Source organism: Sceloporus occidentalis, unplaced genomic scaffold (assembly GCF_023333645.1).
Source record: "Sceloporus occidentalis isolate IW3139 unplaced genomic scaffold, rSceOcc1.0.p SCAF_1, whole genome shotgun sequence".
Taxonomy (NCBI): Eukaryota; Metazoa; Chordata; class Lepidosauria; order Squamata; family Phrynosomatidae; genus Sceloporus; species Sceloporus occidentalis.
The window spans coordinates 26,972,859-26,998,033 of record NW_028316981.1 but is presented as its reverse complement, the minus strand read 5'-3'; the positions used below and the strand labels follow the sequence as shown (position 1 = coordinate 26,998,033).

The window sequence follows — 25,175 nt, the reverse complement described above, 5'->3', positions numbered from 1 at the left end:
TCACTCTCCTCTGCATTGTTCATCAGTGAGATCCTCCATTCCTACCCTGCTGGACAGGCAGAAGCACATCTCTGGATAACCAATAAGCCACTAGACAGCTATCAAGCAGGACAGATATGCAGCATATCTGCCCTGCTAGACCTGCATGTTTGGGCAATTCATTTGAATAAGATGCATATATAATAGATCATGCTGAGACCTGAAAGAACAACCCATAGCCCAGACAGAACCTGCTCATGCAAACTGGAACTACAGGAACTGAATTATATGGGCATTTAAGACTATAAATTGGGCCGTGCTAGATCACACCAAATATCTATCTAATCTGTCCTTGCATTCATGTACTGGCCAACTACTACCTATATGAAATCTGGTAGCAGCACATGAGCACAATTGCGTGTGCGCGCACTCACACACAGAGACTGATTTTTCCCACAAATGGTATTACAAGGCATGCTCTCTCTGGTAGTGTAGGTAATTCTTGCAGCCACTGAGATGTTGTACACACATGTGGACATCTGGTGGCTCTGGAGCAAAGACAGAAGAACTACATGGGTGGAAAGAATAGTTGGGTTCTACCATCACACCACATCTGATCTTTTCTGATTTCAGAAGTTAAAGAGGACTGAGCATGCTTAGTTCTTCAATGGGAAGTCACCAGGGCTCTCAGATGAGTTATGATAGAAACCACCTGAAACTCTAGAGAGCTATTGCTTCCAGTTAGAGCTGGCAATACAAGACTAGATGGACCAGTCTAAAGTAACTTCATATAAAATTGGAGGAGGCCATCATCCCAGTAGCCTCTCTTTTGTTTACCTGTACGTTGTTGTTGTTCTTGTGTGCCTTCAAGTCATTTCCAATTTATGGTGATCCTAAGGTGAACCTATCATTGGGTTTTCTTGGCACGTTTCTTCAGAGGGGGTTTGCCATAGCCATCCTCTGAGGCCAGAAGAGCGTGATTCACCCAAAGTCACCCAGTGGGTTTCCATGGCCGAGCTGGGATTTGAACCCTGGTCTCCAAAGTCATTATCCAATACAAAAACAACTAACACTTTACTTTGCTCCAGTTCTAGCCTCAAAATATTTAAATTTTGGTCCTATGGAAAAACACCACCCAATATATCTTTAACACAGTGAAAGAAGATGCCATAGTATGGCAGCTTAAGAGTTTCTAGTTTTCTGGTGTATATGAGAGAATTGGATATGCAGTAGCTGAAATACAAAAAATTCTAAGATTCATTCTACCTGCCCAGAGCCAGAAATAGCCAGTTTCTAATGTATTCATTTGAGCGTTGACCACAGCGAGCTTGAATAGAAACCATGGAACCTGATCCTTTCCATTTCCTTCATGAATCATTTGAGGTTTATCTCTGTTAAGTGCAAATGCCTATGCCTTGGATCTAACATCCCCCAAGCTCCAGTCTTAATTAATGGCTGTGCAATCTGCTTCAAAGAGATTCCTTGATAGCACTGCCTAGTTGTAAGAGCCCCTTTGCTTAATTAGCTATCCTCCAGACTAGGGGATGGAAAGAAATCCTCTATTCATGTGATGGCCAGAGGCATCTTGTTAAGACCCTGGTGGACGTGGGATTTGATTTCTGTAGGAAATCGGCTTTCGTCTGACATCCTAAAAATGTAAATGGCTCATTTAAACTGGACACTTCAAATGAATAGCTGTGATTGGATGAAACTTGCCTCACCTCATCCTTCATGGTAGTTTTTTAAAAAGTCCTTATAATGGAGGAATGACTCTTTCATCTGAGTTCTTATTATGGGGACTTGTTCTCTACATGGGCCATGCAACAGTGCTGCCTATACGATGGAGAGAAAAAATTGGTCCGCTTGCTAATGATTGCCTTAGAGGCTTTGGATAAAGATTAAATTCCTCACTAACCTCACTTCTGAAGGAAGCAATAAGCATTTTTTGGCAGTTTGGGCCCTGTGGTGAGCCAGTCATTGAAGGCAGCACAGTTTTCTAAGACTATTTGCAGTTCAGGACTTAATCTGTGCAAAATGTGCACATGGGAGGTGTGTGTATGTGTGTGTGTCTTTGCACAGGAAACAGCACTTGGTGTCCAAGAAATTATATATCATTGTTGTTGTGTGCCTTCAAGACATTTACAATTTATGGTGACCCTAAAGTGAGCCTATCATGGGGTTTTCTCAGCAAGATTTGTTCAGAGCAGGCTTGCCATTGCCTTCCTCTGAGGCTGAGAGCATGTGAGAGCAAGGTCACCTATTATTAACCTTTATTTATAAAGCGCTGTAAATTTACACAGCGCTGTACATACACAGTCTTTTTAATTGGACGTTTCCCTGCCCTCAGGCTTACAGTGGGTTTCATGGCCAAACTGGGAATCGAACCCTGGTCTCTAGAGTCATAGTCCAACATTCAAACCACTACGCCACACTGGCTCTGTGCAGAAATATTATTTTATGTACAGATAGTGCTGTTTCCTGCAAGCAAATGCTGCTTTTTATTTGCAAAATCTCCATGTGTAAAATGTGTAGCGAATAAGTCCCAAACTACAAAGATCCTGGTCCATCCAGGATTGTCCTCAACAGAATGTCCCAATACTAAAGAAAAACATTTTTCAAAAAAATTTTCAAAATTTTTCAAATTTTCTTTCCATCTCTAGTTTTGGACTACCAGTCATAGAAGGAAATTGCTTTCTAGATGTTGGAATAAAGAATGCATACAATTTAGTGTAAGTCTGCCGACTCCAGAAGCTTGCATTAGGCCCCATCGTATTTTTCTGAGATGTCCTTCAAGCATTCTCCCAGCAGCATAGAGAGCAGCTTTTCCATTAGGAGCCATTTTATGGCTTAGAAACTACTCCATAAATGCTTTCCCAGAAATGAAAATGCTGCTCATATATAAATGGCTGAGAGCCAGCATGAATAGTTGTTTGAGCACTGAACCAGAGTTAGAATCTCTACTTGATCATGGAAAACCACTGGATGACCTTGGACAAGTCACACTCTCTCGGCCCCAGAAGAAAGCAGCAGCAAACCTGCTCAGAATAAATTTTGCAGAGAAAATCCCATGATAGCTTTAGGGTCCCCAAAAGTCGGAAATGACTTGAAAGTACACAACAGTAATATAATTGGCTCCTTTGTGTCTAGAAATATAACTAAACGGTTCCCATTGTTGCAGAGAAAGCTGTAGCTTTATGAAGCAAATGATGTTTTTTCTTGGGGATGAAAAGGGTGTTTGCTTGATTTGCCTGGATGTTTTTCTTTCCGGAATATCAGAATACCATGGGTCAAACTGACAATTTATTCTGCGGTGCTTAGGAGTTTTTTCTGATCCCAACCAGGATTCATCATGTCAAAATAAAAAAAAATGGGTTAAGCTAGAAGAACTGTTCCACTGGTTTTAAATCAGGTCAGGTTTTCTTCCTATTTTAATAGGAGGTTGGTGGCTAGTGAGTGAAATCTAAGAGATTTAGAGAACCTTTTCTTACTGATCCCAGTGGAGCCTTTCTGGTACCCTTTCACATTCATCAGTCTGAAGAAAATATTCAGCATCCAAATTCATGACCCAAGTTACATATCCAGATAGGAACAGTGGACCGACAAGACCGTAGGAGGAAAAAAACAGGATTGATAAATGTATGTTTGGCTCCTTGGTTTTTACAAGGCAGCTGTTCACATTAGGAAACTACATTTTCTCTTGGAAAAGAACAAATACTTGTTTATAACCATTATGAATTCACTTTTTCAATAACAAAAGGTATAATTACATCGCAAATATAACTTTATGGGGGATAACAGGACTGTTTTGTGGAGGGGGTGAGCCCCATTGGTTAAAATGGCATGCGCACAAGACCACACGCAGCCATTCAAGCCAATGGGGCTTCAATATATGCGAGTTTCCATGGGGGGGGGGGGGTCCGGAATGGATCCCCCGCGAAAACAGAGGGGTGACTGTAGTTAATAATGCCATGATACTGGGCTAGCTGGGCACATCCAGCTGAATATGTGGACGACACCATATTACTAGCAGAAAAAAACACGGGCCTGGAACAATTACTGAGGAAGGGCAAGGAAGAAAATTTAATGGCAGGCTTAATGCTGAATGTAAAGAAAACAAAAATAATGGCCATGGAAAAAACTCAAGCTAGTTCACATACCTTGGATCAAACATTGATCAGAATAGCAACTGCAGCCAAGAAATAAGAAGACGAATGGGAAGGGAAGGGAAGGAATGGGAAGGGCAGCTATTAAAAAACTAGATAAGGTCTTAAAAAGTAATGATATTTATACTAAGCACAAAAGTGAGAATTGTCCAAGCCACTGTGTTCCCCATCACTATGGATGGATGCGAGAGATGGACAGTGAAAACAAAGCAAATAAGAAGAAAATCAACTCTTTTGTGCTGAGACTACCATGTAGAGCCAAAAAGACAAACAAATGAGTCCTTGAACAGATCAAGGTGAAAATCTCCCTGGAAGCCAAGATGATCAGATTGAGGCTGTCATACTTCAGCCACATCATGAGATCACAGGGGACATTAGAAAGAAAATAATGCTAGGCAAAGTAGAGGGTAGTAGAAAGAGAGGAAGATAGCATGTCAGATGGATAGACTCAGTCAGGGAGGACACAGACCTGAGCCTGCAGGACCTGAGCAGACAGTGGAGGACAGAGGGTCTTGGAGATGTCTCATCCATGGGGTTTCCATGAGTTGGGGTCAACTTGAGGGAAGTTAACAACAACAAACAAAGCTGGTCAAATCATCTTAGGTGCTTCCTTAGATGCTTAAGGTGCTTCCTAGGTACTTGTTCTCCCACTTGGGTCCTACTCCCCAAGAGAATGAAAATTATTTTTAAAAAAATCTGTTGTCAGGATGGCTGAGATCATGGAAGCAGGGATTGGTAACTTTAGTGTGTCCAGGAGTCAATTTTAACCACCAGGGATTGTACCAAGAACATCACCCATCACTACCATGGTTACACTGCCTTTTATTACTACAAAGTTATGCCACTTCAATTCAATTTCCTTGCTGCATTCTGCAGAATGCTGGGATATGTAATCTCATCAGACACTAATGTTCTTTGGCAGAGAATTCATTTCTAAGTATCCCTTGTTAAACTTCAAATTCCACAATTCCATAGGATGGAAACATAGGAATTGAAGTGGAGTCATAGCACTATAATTGTATAGTATAGTATGAAAGGCTCCTAAAGTGAGGTGTACAGGGAATGGATCCCTGGTTTTAATGTGTAATCATGTTCGTATAAGCTTAATCATGTTTCAAGGTTTCAGAGAAGAAGGTGCCCTGCTTCCCAAATGCTTTGTTTGGGCATATAAATATATGGTTTAAAATTCACACAACCAAATAAAGTAATAGCAGCAGGGCTACATAGCACATACAAAAAAAAATCACAAAGGAGAGCCAGCGTGGCATAGTGGTTTGAGTGTTGGCCAGAGTTCGAATCCGAGATCAGCCATGCAACCCACTGGGTGACCTTGGGCAAGTCACATGCTCTCAGCCTCAGGGGAAGGCAATGGTAAACCTCCTCTGAAGAAATCTTGCCAAGAAAACCCCATGATAGGGTTGCCTTATGTTAAAAAAGACTTGAAGGCACACAACACAGATGCACACACAAATACAAAGGCCCCATGTGGCACATAGGGCAGGAACAAGGAAGCTGTTTTCAGATGTTTTAGACTACAATGTCCAGAATCCTTAACCATTGACTGGAATTTATGGGAATTGTAGCCCAAAATATCTGATCAGCACCACATTGCCTATTCCTCCTTTTCAGTCTCAACCTATATTATTAAAATTTCTCTCTTCCGGCATCTTTATTTAGGTAAGAAGATCTGATAGCAAATCTCCACTGAACTTTGTCCTCACTTCCTTGATTACCTATTTATGTCCAGTAGTAACCTTTATCTACAATAATCGTCACAACGCACCCGGATATCCTGTGGAGCAACTCACAGCGCTGTGTTCTTAACATATTGTTATCAGCTGTCCAAGGAACAGAAGTACTAGAAGAGAAAAGGAAATAAAAAATGTTACTGAAGGAGGGCCATCACCCAGTTGCAGGGATGGGGAAAATCTGCTGGTTTTGCTTTCCAAGGATTATGATTTCTACCCTCCTGGAATCCCAATTTCTTTTGACCCCTATTGTGGGTGGAGGGAAACAAATGTGGGCAAATTCTTCGAAAACAAACAGAAACAAAATCCTGAACCATTGGCACCAGACAAATATATAGGTACAGTAGTTCTCTTTATGGAGAGGAACATGTTTTACCTGCGAATCATACAGGTGTTAAAGACAAGAAGCCTTTCGGGAAGCAGAGAGTGACAACCCTAACTCAGCACTAACATGATTAAATGCACACGGATTTAAGACTTAAGTCCCAACAGAGTCCCAATTTAGAAAAAAGGTGGGATATAAATAATTAGTATTAATCCTTATCATCATCATCATGGTGTAAAACATTCAGAGCCTTACCTGACCTGGACCAAAAAAATCTGGCTATTTCAGTTTCTTCCCATGTCCATTTAAAATACATATTTGAAGTTATTTGCATTCCAGATATGGAGAAATTGTAAATTAGGGTAAGAAAAGAATTGAAATGAAATTCAGAGCGGAGTGGAGGTGGAAGCAGAAGAGAGAGAGAGACCTTTGAATTTGTTCAGTTCCAGGTTTAGGTCCCTGATACTGACACAACAGATCTCGGAAAAATTACTTTTTTCATCTACAGGTCCTAGAAATCTCCCAGCAAGAAACTCTTCCAGGTTCTTTTGCCAGTTACATGATTTGAGAGATAGGAAAGCTAGGGAAGACCTCTACTGCAGAGCCAGCCATACACAAAAGCCAGGGTTCTCCAGGGAACAAGGTTTGTATAGAGTTTTTAACACATTTTACATTTCAATGGGTAACTGTTTTAACCTTTTAAATTTTTTAATTGTTTTTTTAATTTTATATTTATACAGTTTAATGCTTTTGTACTGTTTTTAAATGGTATTCTTTTAAATTTGCTGTGCACTGCCTTGAGTCCCTATATTGAGAGAAAGACGGGATATGAGTAAATAAAACAACAATAACAAGAGCAACCACCAAGCTAATCTATACTCTATTTCTCACCACCTCTGCAGAGCCAGCCTAGAGCCACTGAGGGCTCATTCACACTATACAGTTATAGCACAGTGATTCCACTTTAACTGCTATGATTCATCCTATAAAACCCTTTACCATCTAAGGAAGGGAATTGAGAATTGTCAGCCAGAGAGCTCTAGTTTTCCCCCAAACTACAAACCCCAGGATTCCATGGGATTTAACCATGGCAGTTAAGGTACAATGTATCTACCTCTGTATTGTGAATAAGTCCTAGGCAGAGGTAGGAATCCAGCTCCATTGGATACATGGAGTGCAGCCTCTATGGACAAACAGTCATACAAATAGGTGGCAGGGAATACGGGAGTATGAATTGTAACCCAGATACACAATATGTGGGTATGGGAGTAGGGTGACAAGTTCGGAAGATTATCACATGGGGATAAGAACTGGGAGGAAAGCCCTATGCTCTCATCATGTTTGCACGATTGCAGGAAGATTTTCATATGACGTTGTGCACATACTGTACTTGTTCCGTCATCAAAGAGTCATACTAGTGCAACTTCTCATTAACTATAAAAAAGTGTGAACATGTGAAAGGCAATCATGTTTCAGTAGCACCATTGAGAATCTGTCATTAAACCTTCCTGATATAAATTGAATCCCCCAGTGTGTTATTCGACAGAATCACTTCCTATCTCATACTTGTGAGCACAGGAGAGTTTCTTAGAGAAATTACCCGTTTTTTTTCTCTCTGATCACAACCCCTTCTTTTAACGTGTGGAATGTGAAAGCACTATTTTACCATTCGCAAATGGTTAATGCCCCGTTATTGTGACACCATGTGAGAGTGAGAATTGCAATTTCATCATTGTATCATTCTTGCTAAATAACGTTAGAATAGTGCTATTAAAGTGTAAATAGCCCTTGTGTGATAATCTCCTCAGTCCCTAAAATGGTTGTAAAGAGCCACTGAAGGTGGGGGGCTGATTTTACGCAGAAGCCAAGATGAGCAGGTAAACCATATGAATAACAAGCTTGCAACTTATTTTTTAAAAAGCCATACAGATTAAAACTTTACAACACCATCAATAAAATGTATAAACATAACATTTTATTTTGTGGTTTGAGTGCTGGATTATGACTCTGGAGACTAGGGTTTGAATCCTGGCACAGCCATGTAAATCCATTGTGTGACCCTGTGCAAGCCATCCTCTCTCAGACTCAGAGGATGGTAAAGGCAAATCCCTCTGAAGAAACTTGCCATGAAAAACCCTATGATAAGCTCGCCTTAGGACCACCATAAGTAGGAAACAACGGAGGCAATACAAAGAAAGAGAGAGAATGAGAGAGGTCAATATAAGGTAGCTTTCTGTGTTACCTTTTATAATATCTCCCCCCCCCCCCCCCCGCCTGCAACACACATGTACTTTTAAAAACTTTTAAATGTTTTAGAAACTCCTGGGATACAAAAGCTCTGAATTAATTTGGACAAAGACAACAAACAGAAGGGGAGAAAAAAAGCAAAGGCTGCTGCTCCATGAAATGCCATCTTTCTTACACTGTCTTCTTCAAGCCATTAAAAAATACTGTGTTGTTTCTCTTGCTTAATGGGAACTAATTGGAGAGAATCTACCTTGTTATCAGTGCTTATTCCAACAAACAAGGGAGCCCCTGAGCACAATTTCATTTTCCTATTAATTCCTATTAATTGGCACTTATTTCTGAAGTTGGAAACCAAAGATGTTTTTTCATTTCCATTCTGGGCACAACAGCCATAATAATTTTCAAGCAAACATTTATTTTCCTATTCTACAAAAAGCCAGACATTCATCTCTGTTTAGTTGCATTGGTTTACCCCTTAGAGATACAACCAATTAATTTTATTTCTGGATGAACATATTTGGAACAAGATTAATAGTGATTTACTTGTACATGCTTACTTGTCTGTACTGTACTTTCAAAATGTATCCTGAGGGATAACTGTTCCTCCAAGACAGACATGTTCCAAATACTGGTATGATTGCCATCAGAAAACCATCCACTTAATTATAAAATACATTCATTCAAAACTATAAATTCTCTATAAAGATCCCCCCCCCCCCCCAATCAGCCTTCTTCCTGAGTTGAGGGGTTTGCTGTGCTTCTAAACTGAGAGTGTAACTAGATGAAATAGCATTTAAGACAGTTATCATAGAGTCCTCCTGATCTTGTTGGAGTGCAACTCCCAGCAACCCATGCCAGTATTGGCCAATACTGGGAACTGCAGTCCAACAATATTTGGAAAAGTTCACATATGGCAATTTGATGGCCATTTAACTGCCATGCTTCCATCCTATGGACTCCTGAGATGTGTAGTTTGGTGAGGTATTTAGAATTTTAGGGTATTTTAGGCTACATCAATAAAAGTATAGTGTCTAGATCAAGAGAAGTAATAGTGCCACTATATTCTGCTTTGGTCAGGCCCCACCTGGAATACTGTGTCCAGTTCTGGGCACCACAGTTCAAAAAGGACATTGAGAAACTGGAGCGTGTCCAAAGGAGGGCAACTAAAATGGTGAAGGGTCTGGAAACCATGTCCTATGAGGAACGACTTAGGGAGCTGGGGATGTTTAGCCTGGAGAAAAGAAGGTTAAGAGGTGATATGATAGCCCTGTTTAAATATTTGAAGGGATGTCATATTGAGGAGGGAGCAAGCTTGTTTTCTGCTGCTCCAGAGAACAGGACCCAGAACAATGGATGCACACTCCAGGAAAAGAGATTCCACCTCAACATTAGGAGGAACTTCCTGACACTGTTCGACAGTGGAACAAACTCCCTCGGAGTGTAGTGGAGTCTCCCTCCTTGGAGGTCTTTAAGCAGAGGCTGGATGGCCATCTGTCGGGGATGCTGGGCAGTGGGCACTTCATTGAGGTCTCAGAGGGAGTAATTCACATCACCAGCAGTGGCACCAGGTGATACAGCAGGGACACATTTATAGACAGCCACTCAACATCATTGTGGAGTGCTACGGGTTTTTCCTACAAAATCCAGAGTTATTTTAAAGTGGTTTAAGGGAGGGATGGGCCAGATTCATTATGGAACTGATTTCACATTGTGAAGCCTTTCCACATTTGAATAGGGGATTTGACTCTGCACCATAAAGACAGGTCACTGTGCGGGTGAGGGGAAAGTACTTCATTTGGCCCATGTAGATATGCCCTAAATTACTGGGTCACGTGGGGTGAATTTATGATAGTGGCAGCAGGTAGAACTTGGTGATTTCCATCTCATGGGCAAGAGAGCATGTTACATTCAAGTAGGCTAGATTAAATGTTCCTTTCTCTCTTAGTAGGTGACAAAGAAAAACAGTTCCCCCATTTCACCCTCAACTGAGAACAGACCCTTTAATTTAGGCTCAGTTCAGATGATGAAAATAATCCAGGATGAATCCAGAATTTATCTCTGTTGTTCACATGCATCCCAAATGCACCCGATTAAGTTTGGGGGGAGGAGGGCTGCCAAAAAACCTGGGATAATCACCCCCATATTTTCCCCCAAGTTTTAAAAAAAGATTCATAATGTCGGCAGTGTGAATAACTGATGAAAATAGACCTGGGATAATTCAGGATTAAACTCTACATGTCTTGAATGTATTTTGAATACATTCGCATCATCGGCTCCATGTTTATTTGAGTGCTGGCATGTGTGAGCAACCGAACTCCCAGAGATGCACATAAATCTGGATCCATAATGTAAATGCCGGAATGTGTAAATGAAGTCATTTGCATTGTTCTGCTAAAAAAAATGACATCGGAATGATTCCTAAGATTTCTTGATTTTTGAACAGGAATATCTGTATGTGTGTGTTTGAATGACAGGCTGTGAGTGATTGTGGTTTAGTACTTAATGCCTGATGCCATCACCAGGGTCTGTCCCTAGGTCTCCACCCAGTTTTGGCTCAGAAACCTCAGGGATGGGGACGATCCTGAAATGGCAACCCTAAGAGAAGTGTACCTTGTCTGCCCCCTTTGTTTAAGTGGAAAGGTGGCAGGACTCAGTCCTCTGAGTGCTGGGAGAACAAAACTGCACACAATACCCACTTCCCCCCATCTGATCTTTGATGGTTTCCCTAAATGGGTAAACAGTTAAGAGGAGGGACCATGACCAGAAAACCAGCCCAAGTGAACAGGCGCATGCATCCTTCTGCCTGCACCATTGCTTGAACCAAACTCACAGCCTATTGTACCTATGTTTTCCTTTTCAAGGAGGGGGAGGAGACCAAGTGCAAGCCTCCCATATCAATCTGTGTGTTTAGTTTGGCTCTGATCCCTGGCCTTTGGCTGTCACAAATTGTTTAAGCAGGAAGCAAAGAATGGAGAGAGGCAATGCCAAACCCAAGAGTGGCATGAGAATAAGGCAGTTCACAAAGGAGTCACTTAACATCCTCTTTCATCACTTTGTTTATTCATGGGGTTTGATGGAGAGAGCTGTTTGACAGGGGACAAGGAAGTATATAATACTAAGCCAATGGATTTTCCTTTTTAAGATCCATTCTGTCTTCTTAAAGGCATCAAGGTCTAGTTCTTTCTTTAAACATGCAAGAAATCAGATTGAAAAGTCTATGAGACATTTACATATCTCTCAGAGAAATGCCTGTTCTGGTGGGAATTATATCTCTGTGACTCCAGGTTTTATTCCAAAATTTAAAGTAGTTATCCAGGTGTTAAACCTGACACCTCATTTATGATCAGCAGTTTTTATGATCAGCAGTTAAAGTTCAAACTAAAACTTGGGGTGGATTCAGCAGCCCATTGACATAGAAACCACCAGCTGCTACTGCTCTAGACTACATGGGTGGCAGGGGGAATCACAACCCAGTGTCTGAGCACCTGCTTTGCATGCAAAGGTCCCAGAGTCCACCTAAGGTAGCACAGTGGTTCCTGACCCTGGATCCCCTAGAAATGACTACAGCTACCATCATCCCTGACTATCAACTATGCTGGGAATGAAGGGATCCACACTTTAACAGCATTTAAGGGCTGAAGGATAAAAACCCCTGACAAGTTAACATGAAAGACCTTCTGCCTGAGATCCTTTGTTGTGTGTTTTCAAGTCAATTCTGACTTATGGCGACCCTGAGGTGAATGTACCATGGAGGTTTCTTGGCAAGTTTCTTCAGGGGGTGGTGGGGTCATTGCCATCCTCTGAGGTTGAGAGAGTGTGACTTGCTCAAGGTTACCCAGTGGGTTTCCATGGTTGACCCAGGATTTGAACCCTGGTCTCCAGAGTTATAGTCTGATGCTCAAACCACCATACTATGTTGGCTGTCTGCCTGAGATTCTACGACTCTTGTACACTTCACAGTTATAGCACTATGGTTCTGCATTAGCTGCCATGAAAACATTCAATGGAACCCTAGGATTTGCAGTTCAGGGAGAGGCATTTAACATTTTTTGCCAGAGAACACTAGTGTATCATTGTTGTTTGCCTTAACTGCTGACTAGCAGCTAACTAGCATCAGAACCAGGGTTTGGGCCATACAGTATGTCATCCAAACAGGATGCTGCCAGGACAGAGGGGAAGGGGAACAGGCCTTTTGGTTAATGCATCTTCATTGCAGAAATAATCCAGTTCTTTGACACCACTTTAACGAGCTCCTTTGCCACAACAAACCACAGTTCCCAGAATTCCATGCTATTGAGCCATGGCAGTTGAAGTGGTGTCAAACTGGATTATTTTTGCAGTGTGGATGCAGCCAAAGCCTGTGGTCCTATCTGATATAAGGCCCCCTTTTATGCTCCTGAGCCCTAGCATAAGTAAACCAGTCATCCTGAGCTCCTGGATCATTCCCTTCTATTAAATGACAGACTGTTATATATGTTATACATACACATGTTCCAAATATGCATGGTTTTAGACTGTTTAAACTTTTTAAATGATTTGATTTTTAAATGATTTAAATGTTTGTGCTGTTTTAGACTATTTAAGTTATTTTATTGTTTTAGACTTTATTATGATTATCATTATTATTTCATTCCTTTATATCCTGGCTTTTCCCCAGCCTGGAATTTTTAATTATTTAAACCTGGTTTTCTTGTAAACTGCCCAGAGATTTTACCATATATGATGGGATATGAATATTTTAATTAACAATATCCATACACTCCAATGTTTGCATTATTTTTGTGATGTTTCAGTTGGACTTAGTGAATACAGCCCAACTATGGATTTTGCCCCCTCATGGACCCATTTTCCCCTTCAGTCTTGATGTACAGTTGTCACTCCACATTTGTGGATTTGACTTTTGCAGATTTGATTAATATATTCTTTTGGGATTCTCTAAATCCTCCTGTGAGACACTATGGTCAACCTCTGCCAAAAATCACACTGGAGGACTTAGAGATTCCTAGAGATGTGTTCTCTTGGGGGGGAAAGAAACCAGTGGGGTTTTTTTATTTGCAGTTTTCACACTTGCACAGTGGTCCTGTGCCCCTAACCCCAGCAAATGTGGAGGGTCCATTGTCATTTTCTTTTTTGCAACATGAGAGATGAGAGGTTATGGTGGTGGCAGTGCTAAAGTTGGTAGACCAGTGGCCAGCCCCACAGATGTTGACAGAAGTGAGTTTTTTGAACTGGAGATTTCCAAGTTCTTTGCCTATCAGCATGCAAACTCAAGCTGATTCTCTGAAGATGCCAGCCACAGATGCTGGCGAAACGTCAGGAAGAAACTCTTCTAGAACATGGCCACATAGCCCGAAAAACCCACAAAAAACTATAATAGTATTTATGTTTGTTCTTTTACAGTAGAAGGGGCAGTTATGTACCTCTGAGTTGGAGAGGATTACAGAGCTAGCAAGCCAGTGTGGGAAATCTGATGCTGAACTAGCGAAGTCTTTGGAAAAATCCAGCATATTTACCTAATGTACTTGCAAAGAAAAAGAAAAAAAATTCTTATGAACTGCCAAGGCATTACAAGATTTAAGTGGGTTTTGTCTTAAGGACAGGTAGACTCATTTTCAATGTAGTTATTTCATCCTCTCCGACATTTCAAAGAAGAAAACCAAGAAAGCATTAATGGGGAAGAACACATAAGCTAGGAGAGCCTGCAGCAGTTTGCTTTTGCCTGAACCTCCTGGGAAAGGCAAGATCCTGCTCTTCCTTCTCCTCCAAATTAACTAAGTTGCAAACTCCTGTTGCACTTTGAATTCAGTTCGCAGCAACTGAAGTTGGCTGAGGAAGAGGAAAGAAAGCATGAAGAGGAGAAAGTGGGACATTTTTAAAGCAGCTGAAAAAAACGGGATGACAGAGGATTCATCAGAACTGTCCTTGGCACACTGGGACAATTGAGTGTATGTTAGGTTAGCAGAACAATAAATCAGTTCCAAGTTTCAGTCCAGACTTTAAATGAGCTATCCAGCCTTATGAGTAGTCCAGGCAAAACCTACAACATAGTCACTGCTCCACTGACATTGGCGCTACCAGCATCCAAAGATTTCTGTTTGGCCTGTTTTCATTCAGATGTTTCTCAGAAACCTGCAAATGTATTATTGAAGAAAATAGGAGTACAGTACAGTGCAGTAGTCATGCTCAGACTGTGTTGAGCTAGGACTGTGGAGACCTAGATTCATAAACTTGCTGAGCCATGAAGGTTGCAGGGCAATCTTGGACCAGTCAGTTCCTCAGCCTTTTGCTTTTTTTCTTATTTTTGCAAAGTTGAAGTACGAAATACTTCCAACATTTCACTATTTATAGAATTTAACTCTTGGACTATCTTTTTTATCTCTTTCTTTAAATCTAGGTCTTTGGCTTTCTTGCTTTAACATCTTAGCTGCAAACATCTCATTACATTGGATCCAAAGATGAGAGTGTCAGGTAAGGAAAGATATCACATTGCTTGATGCAAAGCGTTCTCATCAGTGTGAAGTCGAAGGCTTTCATGGCCAGTATACATAGTTTTTTGTGGGTTTTTCAGGCTATGTGGTCGTTTTTGGCTTTCCCACCAACCAAGGGTCACACAGTATATATACCCCATACACCTCCATGCCACTATTCTTTGAAGATGCCAGCTGCAGATTCAAGTGAACCATCAAGAATAAACTCTTCCAGAACACAATCACATATCCTGAAAAACCCACAAAAAACTGCGTTCTCATCAGTTTCTCACTTTCCCAGGTTGGATGTTACAGGGCTCAGCAGAACAGAAAGGGTATTAACTAACTGGAGGGCAGAAAAAAGATATCACTGTCCATAGGACAACCTTACAAAGCTGTCTAAAGCTAGCCCTGAGGCTGTCTGAGCAACCACGAAAAACTATAACATCAGAGTGAGGTCAAGAGAGCCAAACATTGTCAGTGAGGAATAACACATAAGCTAGGAGAGGCTGCCAGGGTTTTATGCTTCCCAACCCCTCCAGGTGCCCTTTGTGTACCCAAGGTGCAAGGAACTCCACAGTGACCAATTCAGAGGAAGGGTGAAAAATCTCTGGCCTTCCACATGTTTCCGGGGTGCAACTCTCACCAGCCCTGATGAGCATAGCCAATATTGAATGCTTACACAAACCTTGCACTGTTGTGGTCTGCAGCTCCCAGAATCCCCCATCCAATGTGTCCTGGTGGGCTGCACTCTTTGTTTAAAGCATAATGATAAGGTTTTCTCACAGAAAACAAACTAGACAAGTAAGAATGGATTCAGCAATCTCTACACATGAAGAAAATTGGTTACATAAATGGTACCTGGTGTCTTTATTTTGCAGTTTATTCTGCTTTTTGTAATATTTGGCAAAAAAAAAATTATCTTGCAACTCAGAGTCTGAAACAAGGGAGGGAAAAATGAGAGCATTGCTCCTCCCAAATAAAAATTCTTCCCACCAAATGAAATTGACCTTCAAATTTCTATCACTGCAATAACAAAACAGAGCAAATACATGAGTCCTAAGAGTGAATGATTCTTTTATTGTCTTTCACACTGTAATACTAGAAATTGAAAGGAAATTTACATTTGTGGGGTACAATTCTTTTTGGGGTAGGTGTCTTCATTGCCCCCTTCCTCTGCTACATCTGTAAAGCAATTCAGACTTTTTGAAATCTTATGCTGCTGAAAATCTTCTTCATATAGGCCTTTCTTGTTGTGTGCCTTCAAGTCATTTCTGACTTATGGTGACTCAAAATTGACCATATCACAGGAATTTCTTGGCAAAATTTGTTTAGGGAGGGTTGCCTTTCCCTTTCTCTGAGGGTGAGAGAGTGCAACTTCCCTATGGTCATCCAGTGGGTTTCCATAGCTGAGCAGGGATTCAAACCCTGGTCTCCAGAGTTGTGGGCCAATGCTAAAACCACTACACCACACTGGCTCTTTATGTACAGTAGTTCCAGTTACTAGTCCAATCTAGAGTAGGCACACTCAGTCAATGAGATTGTCACAAGTCTTGATTTACCATTCAGAAACTGATTTAGTGGGACTAGAAATTGTATTAGGGCCTTAATATTTCAGGTATCTGTGATTTCAATAGGTGTTATCCACACCATTCCAATTACAGTATATTTTTGCAGCAGTAATTCTCAAACGGTGGATCAGGACCCTCAGCATGCGATGAGAGTTGCTCAAAGGGGGCACAAGACTTGGAGGCTCTGATCCCTCCTCTTCCTTCTCTTCCCATAATTTTGAATGTGTAAAATTTACACATGCATTGAGTTAAATAATTGAACTTTCTTAAATAAAACTGTTATAATTTGAACAAAGTTATTTCCTTATAAAATGTTAAAATATGAATATACATGAATATGTGAATGAAAATACGTACACTAAATAAACAAATCTTTTTATTCATATACTATGTCAAGTGAGGGGAGGGTGGATGTCTTCTTGAGTACTGGGATGCAGAAGGCAGCTATGAAAGAATTAGAAAAAATGCTAAAATGTAAAGATATACAACTGAGCACGAAAGTTAGAATCATTCAACGTTTTTCCTATTACTATGTATGGATCCAAGAGTAGGACAGTTAAGAAAACAGATAGGAAGAAAATCAACTCATTTGAGAAGTGGTGCTGGAGAAGAGTAATAAAGATACCATGGACAACCAAAAAGACAAACAAATGGGTCATAGAACAGGTCAAACCTGAAATCTCCCTGGAAGCCAAGATGATAAAGTTGAGGCAGTAGCACTTTGGTCACATCATGAGAAAGAATGACTCACTGGAAAAGGCAATAATGGTAGGAAAGGTGGAGGGATGCAGAGAGGAAGACCACAGGTCAGATGGATAGAATCTGTTAAGGAACTCACAGGCATGAATTTACAGGACCTAAGCAGCACAATGAAAAAGAGGGAGTCTTGGAGATGTTTCGTCTATAGGATCCCCATAAATCAGTTATGAACAACAACAACAAAAACCACTGCTTTACAGATATAAACTCTAGGAATCTAAGATTTCTTATGCTGGACTCAAATGAGCAGTTCTTTCCCTCCACTCTTGTGGAATCAGTGTGTTCTGCCATTGCTATCATGTTTCACATTGCAGCAGCCTTTGTATTTTGGTGTTGGAGTGGATATAAATGTCCACTGTTTCACAAGCTCTGTCTTGGCTGCCACTGATTATACAAGAATGATGCCATAAGCAAAAGATTGTTTTGCACCCAGACAGGGAGAGGTGTCTTTTTGTTTGCCTCGTAAATCATCCTTTAACTCAGGCCTCTGAGGGAAGAAGAAAGGAAAAACACATCCTGGCAAGCTCTGCTTTGTGAACCACACTGGTTGCTCATTCATTTTGTCCAGTGGCTGCACATGGGTGAACACTAAGCACCCCACCCACAGCATGGAAACTAACTGGTCCTACAGCTCATGACTTTGGAACGACTATTTGAGATTGATCGATGGTGTCATTCGACGTTAAAACTAAAGTGCCATATGCATCTCTGTTTCTCAGAACTCAGGGAAGTTGAGTTTTTTTTTTACTTTAATCCCCAAAGTTGCTGGCTGAGAGACTCTGGTGGTTGGGGACCAAAAAACTAACTTCATCAATCTTTGCTCTTTGTATGAGCAAAACAACAACAACAAAAACCTTGACTGAAAAAGGAAGCAGTAAGTTGTAATGGATCCAAGTTAGTTCTGCAGTTCCAACTCTTATTCTCCCATAATTCAGCTTGTTCTTTTACTCAGAGGATCCCTCTTGGAGTTTGATTCTTGGACCTCAAGGTGTCACTTAAAATGGACATATGGTGTGTTGGTTGTTGGGTGACTCTTTATTAATTATTAAATTAAAACATCCAGACAGAGATGAAGAAAATTAAACCAGTAAAGATTTACTGTATAACAAAATATAGCTGGCTAGCAAGGCCAGCTAACAGCAACAGCATGCCCCAGGTGCAATCTCTGGTATCACAGGTTCAAAGGATCAGGTAGGAGGTACTGAGAGAGTCCCCTTTTTGCCAGAAACCATTACAATCAGAGTAGATGGTAATGAGCTCTACAGACAAGTTGTCTAAGCTGTTATAAAGCCACTTTCTTGAAAGTTTCGGCAATGTACTGCCATCACTAAATTTGTAGAACTGGGGTTGGGCCCTCCCTTTTATAGTTTTATTGTCTAGAACACCCAGCTTGGTCCTCCCTGCTTTGCTATGCACAATATTTCCTTATTGCCTGCACTTTCCCTGCATCTGATTCTATCTCTGTCTCCTGGTCCAGGTATACTACGCATCATTGTCTTGCTGTTCACCTTAGTCACCACCTGGCTTTTTGCCAATGCCTATTTCAGCCACACATCTGTGAAATCTATCAACCTGAGGAGCTGGTTAGGTAAGTTATCATACTATTCTCAATGTATCTATACCACCCAGCATCCTGGTTTAAGAAGAAATCAGGGTTGGGCCCAAGCAGCACATGGAAGGGGGACCACTAGGAAACCCTGGGATATTCATATAGGAAAGAATCCTGCCAGAAACCCTGGAACATCTTTGCTACCAACCAGAGATAACTATACTGGGACAAATGCTTTGATTCTGTATAATGATGTATCATATTGTATTGTTGATTTTGTTCTCTCCCTATCCCCTCCTTTGTGTTTGCCTTTTTGAGCTTCCCTAGACTCAAACATGAAGCAGCACCTGGAGGGGGAAAGCCTTTCTCATGATTTCCCATACTCCTAATCTAGAGCTAAATGGGAAGCTTGGGAATCATGTAAAGGATAACCAACAGATTTTTTGTGGGTTTTTCGGGACATGTGGCCATGTTCTGTAAGAGTTTATTCTTGATGTTTCGTCAGCATCTGTGGCTGGAAGATGCCATCCACAGATGCTGGCAAAACATCAGGAATAAACTCTTATAGAACATGGCCACATAGCCCGAAAAACCCACAAAAAACTATGGATGCCAGCCATGAAAGGCTTCAACTTCACATTACCACCAGATACTTCTTAGGGTCGCTATATTGTAACCGAAGCTACTTTTATCCTAATAGACCTGAAACATAATACAACTTGTCTCAGCCACTCTTCTAGAGTCTAGTTCAGGGGTGGCTTGTGACTCCCATGTCAATTGGTTAGTGAATCCACCTCAGGTCTTGGTTCAAACTTTAAAGGAAGTTGCCAATATGCCAAATGTAACATCTTTGGAGTCAGAACTCTGGACAGCTCCTTGAAAGTTCAGCTTTTAAAGTTCTTTTTAAAGTTCAGGTTCTCTCCTGTTTCTTGGTTTGTGATTGTTGTTATTTGCTGTGGCAAAAGGTGGGTGATTTGGAGGCTTTGGGTGGCTTCAGACACCCCTTGTCAGGGACCCAAAAGCCACATATGACCTGCAGGCCACTCTGGCATGAAAAGATGGCTTAGACAGGACAATGTCTATTTTATTTTTCTTTCTATTTTTAATCTTGGAAGATGCCTTGAATCCCAGCTGTGCAGGAAAAGTTCAATATAAATCAAGCAACAAAATACAGGTTGAGTCTCCCTCATCTGGAATTCCAAAATATTCCAAAATCCAAAATATTCCAAAAGGCAGAATTGTCCATATGGGTGGCTGAGACAGTGAGATAGTGATACCTTTGCTTTCTGGTGGTTCAGTGAACACAGACTCTGTTTTATGCACAACATTATTTAAAATGGTCCAATCCATGTCTCATCCTTCATGGCCCAAATAAGAAATGTATTAAAACTGGGATTTCAGAAATAAATAGCAACTAAAAGCACATTGTTAAGAAAAGTTGCTTCACACTTAAGAAAGTGACATGACCCACTGGGAAATTCTCCTCCATGATCTTCATTGGGATGAATGAAAATATTGTTTTCACTCAGCGGTAGGATCTATCGGACCTTCTGGATGCTATTGTGCTCCAGCTCCCAGCAACCCTGGGTAGCATAGCCAGTGGTGAGGAATGCTGGTAGCTGCAGTCCAATAATACTAGAGGGCTGTAAGATTGTCACCCCTGTTTTAGTTGTTCTTATCCCCTTGGAATTTTGCAGGAAGGAGAAGTAGAGTTGGGTGACATCAGCATATCATTGACCCTGGATCTCAAAACTCCAAACAAAATCTCCCAGCAGTTTTTGTATGTATTGGATAGCAAAGGGAAGACCAACACATCTGGAACACACTGGGTTGTGCATAGGTGTTATAAGAGTAGGTCAAAGAGCCAGAAATTCCAAGGAGATTGGTTTTATGAATTGTTATTGTACCAAGTTTGGGGATAGCTCAAGGACACTAAAGACTCTTAGGTTCTGCACCACACACTTGTTATCCTTTATAAATTTATGCCCTCTTATGATGCTGTTGCTTTTGTTTTCCTGCTCCCTTGGTCAGGTGCTGCCAGATTTAAGCCAACAAGTAAGTACCCTGCTTTCATATGTATAACATAGTAGCAAACTGGACTGGAATAAGAGGAGCAGTCCAACACATAGCCCTGATGGTGCAAAATACACTTGTCTTGATCAGTAAATTGTAAATGGATGAAAGCTTTGCTTCTGGTTATACAAAAATAGCAGAACTTGGTAATGTTATTTTGGGGAGAGATGGCTTCCAGGATTCTGGCCATGCTAGTTGGGCATTCTGGGAGACATGGTCTCAAACAGTAATACTTCCAAACGCAGTTTAGTAATGCTGAACTTTCCAGATGAAATGGTTTTCTCCATCCCATTTTTGGAAGTGGGTGGGTGATTCTCATTTCAGAATCACCCACTATATTGTAGGAATGGAAAAAAGGTTTGAAAATATTGGGGGAAATGCTAAAATTATTCATTTTATCTTTCAAAAACAAATTTACCAAATTCACCTACTACAAAACAAATAGCAAGGGGGAGGGAAACTGAAATAGTAGGAAGTAAACATCAGCTTTTTTTCTCAGGCTTCTTCAAAAACCTGGAAACAAGTCCTGAAAGTCCTGTGCTTTTGACACAGTGTATGAGGCCCATCCATAACATGAACTGATACTTGTGAGGGGATGGTATTTTACTGCAGGGTTTGTTGAGTTCTGTTATTATTTTTGGTCTCTTTTGTCAGAAGCGTCATTCCTGCGACATAAATGCAACAATAAAAGAGATTGCCCCAGCCACACCTTTGCCTTCAAGTTAATCAGTGGTGCAGCCAATGTGGTGGGACCTTCAATGTGCTTTGAGAACACAATGTAAGTTCTGTACAAAAAAAAACCCAAAAGTGTGACTCTGTTTTATGTGTATTTGCATAGAGCCAGGGCAGGAATCTTGCAGTCCTCCAGAATGCTGTTTTACTGCAAGTCCCAGCAGCCCTATCCAACACATCCAATAGTGAGGAATGCTGGGAGTTGCACTTAAGGTTTCCAGGCATCCTGATTTGTAAAGCATGTGCCATATTGGGGGGATTTAAAATATGATCCTATGTCAAGATGGGGAAGACAATGATAAACCTCCTCTGAACAAATCTTGCAAAGAAAACCCCATGATAGGTTCATCTTAAGGTCACCATAAGTGGGAAATGACTTGAAGGCACACAACAATATCAAGATGATATGGAATGCTTCAAGTCCAGTATCTGAAAAAGAGGTCACAAGTAGCCACAACAGACCAACCACCAACAGTGGGTACCTACAGCATACTGGCCCCTTAGCATGTCTAAATGTGTGGTTAGTACCAAACCCTATACCAGTAATGTTTTTGGGCTGCAATATACCATGGATAGTAGGGGACCACATAATATTTTTGGACTGCAGCTGGCCATGGATAACTAAAACAGTGGAAAGCAAACCTGTGGATGAAGGTGGGGTACTCTAGGTAGCTGGGTTGGTGCAGGTTCTCCTGTTCCTCCCCTTTGGCAGGGGCTTGCTGAGTAAACCTCTTCTCTTGAGATGGCTGCCCTGTCTTGGTGCACATTACATGAGCCGTCTGTTTCCCACAAAATGTGAAGTCTTGTGGGATCCCGGAACTAACAGAAGAGGCTCTCCCTGCACAAGACATGAGGAAGCCTTATTACAGGCCTGCATTTCATGCTTTAAATCAATTTTGGGCTAGCCTGGCAGCTGGGAGGATCTGTCCTATGTTGCTGTGTGGAAAATTTTACAGCCTAGCTGCTGTCCAACACCATCTGGAGGACTAAATTATTCCCACATCTAATTTATGTACTTATTTTGAGTGCTACCTTACATGGCATAACCCTCACTTAGAGGTGGGATGACTGTTTATGGTATCTGTAACATTCTCAGCACCAATCCTTGCTGAATTTTCTCTTTCTCCCTTCCTCTCTATTCTTCTCTTTGGACTATTCGACTTTTTTTAGGTTGATGAGCGCTGTGAAAAATAACATTGGTCGAGGTTTAAACATTGCACTTGTCAATGGTGAGTTTTTCAAGGAAGTGGAATTCCATTTCACATAGTATTACGTTCTCTTTTCCTTTCTTTACCACCTCCTCTTGTACTGAATACATAAAGGCCCATTTCACATTACATAATTACTTGAGGTCCTTGGTTTCTACTGGGGTTTGGTTCCAGGATCCCCCATGGATACCAAAATCTGTGGATGCTCAAGTCCTATTATTTACAGTTGTTACTCCAAGGTCTAGCCCTCTGTACCTCTCCCTCTTTTCTGATATCAAAAGGGAGGTTTGAGGCATGTAACCAAGAGGGAGTGAGGGAAACTAGCCAAGCAATATAAGGAGATCCGTGAGCATATTTGGGGATCCAAGAGGCTCAGCATGGTGGGAGCTGAAGATCACATAGCAAAGGACAGACCAATCAAAACTGGAATCTGTATAATCCCTTCACTGTTAGGAGTGATGGTAGGTGATAGACCTTGTGTTTACAAGTGAACAAAAATCCAAGAATGCTTCCCTCTGAGTGTGACACTCCTTTGTCCAAGGACATTTACACTGATTGTCTAGCCATTCACAACTTCCCTTTCCATTCTTCTCCCTTGGAAACTCTACTTTAATCCCAAATCCTGCCAAGGGACAGGTTTTGCCCTATAAATATGCCTGACAAGGCATCACCAATTTGGTCTCGCTTGAGGTCAGACAGACTCTCTATCTGTATCTCACTTGACTCCTCAGTTTGCTGGCCACTTCACAAACCCCAGGCAGCTTGCTGAGCCATTTGACTTCCCAGCAGTGTTGCCAACAAGCCTCGAAGATATTCCCCTGAATGTTTTACCAAAATCAAAAATCCCTGGAATTCCTCAATATTTATTATTATTATTTAGTCAAAATTCCCGGAAAGAAATTAATTAAATTCCCTGGCTTCTGGGGAATTTCCCGGAAATTGGCAACACTGCTTCCCGGTGTCCTCTGATTGGAACCCCACTTCTGGAATTGGTATAGCACTGCCCTCTGCACCCACTCAAAATTGCTATTTGCTGCCACTTTTCATTTTATTAGTTCTTGACTGTGTGTGAGAGTGAATATGAATGGTGTGTGAATGGTGATTCCCTTGATTCATAAGTAAAACTATACTTGGAGCTTGCACTCTATAGTTCTGTTTCTCTGTGTACACAGGCTTGGTCCCCACTTAGTGCTGCCTGAGCTCTCTCATCTGCTTTAAAGTGAGCTGATAAAATTCCCCTACTAAATATTAATTGTGGATGCCCTCCTGAGACCCTGGCATTTTGGTAACATAAAATGGTGCCTCTTACTGTATATAAAATGGCAAAATCAAGGTTTGCTTTTTGGATTTAAAACAACTATTTTCAAGCCATGGATGGTTGAATTTGTAGATGCTGAATCCATGAATACATAGAACTGACTATATAGCGCTTTGATACTACAGTCAGCCTTCCATAGCAATGGATTATTTTAATCTCAGGCATCCACAGCTTGAAAATATTTTGAAAATGTATACACTGTAAAGCAAACCTTGATTTTGCCATTTTGTATAAGGGACATCATTTTACTATGCCATTGTGTTTAATGGGACTTGACCATCCACTGATTTTGGTATCCATGGAGGGTCCTGGAACCAACCCCCAGTGGATAACAAGGTCCCACTGTACTTTACTTGCCATGGCTCTATCCAAGGGAGGTTTAGGATTTGCAATTTTTAAGGGGATTTAGAATTCTCTAGCAGAGAGCTGTAGTGCTTCACCTAACTATAAATCCCCAGATTTCTTAGGATGAAGCTTTGGCAATCTAAGGTGGCATACGCTGGAAGCTGCGCCGTATGCCGCCGCAAGCACAAGCCCCATTATCTTTAACGGGGCTTGACCATATGCGGAATTTGCTTTACACAGGGGGGGCAGAATGGACCCCCACATAAGTGAAGGGACCACTGTATACATATAATAGGAAAGCTGCTTAAGAATCCAACCTGTATCAGTCATTCAGCCATCCTCATGGAATACCTGCTGCTGTGGGAGCAATCACAAAGTCTAAACTGTAGTTTGGCCAGGAGGAAAAGAGCAGGAGTTCCCTAAATGGGAATTTATATCACCCCAGCAAATGATAGCATAAGGATTTTTTAAAGAAGTTGATGTAACATTAATTATAAATGTGCCCAATTGTTTGGGTGTGCTTCCAAATAAGATTTACACTGTTTATGGAGAGTCCGGACATTGGTAGCCCCATATCAGCCCAGTTTGTTCATTTTCCCTGGGACTCTGGATTCACTGATGATTGCCATTACATAAAGCCTCCATACTGAGCATACACTTTTCCGACTGATACAGAATCTGAGTGTTAAAA

General features: G+C 41.2%; 1 protein-coding gene across 2 annotated transcripts in view; it reads left to right on the top strand.

The window, feature by feature from the left end:
* FAM3D (FAM3 metabolism regulating signaling molecule D) overlaps nt 1-25,175 on the top strand; it is a 44,444-nt gene that overhangs the window by 7,865 nt on the left and 11,404 nt on the right. The window contains exons 2-7 of one of the 2 annotated variants that reach the window (XM_089494251.1): nt 6,724-6,858; nt 14,857-14,930; nt 18,737-18,847; nt 20,840-20,863; nt 21,536-21,659; nt 22,784-22,842. In XM_089494251.1, coding sequence (XP_089350377.1) covers nt 14,918-14,930; nt 18,737-18,847; nt 20,840-20,863; nt 21,536-21,659; nt 22,784-22,842 — 331 coding nt within the window. In that variant the 5' untranslated portion in view covers nt 6,724-6,858; nt 14,857-14,917. The remainder of the gene's footprint in view (nt 1-6,723; nt 6,859-14,856; nt 14,931-18,736; nt 18,848-20,839; nt 20,864-21,535; nt 21,660-22,783; nt 22,843-25,175) is intronic. The other variant, XM_089494307.1, reaches the window with a different exon arrangement.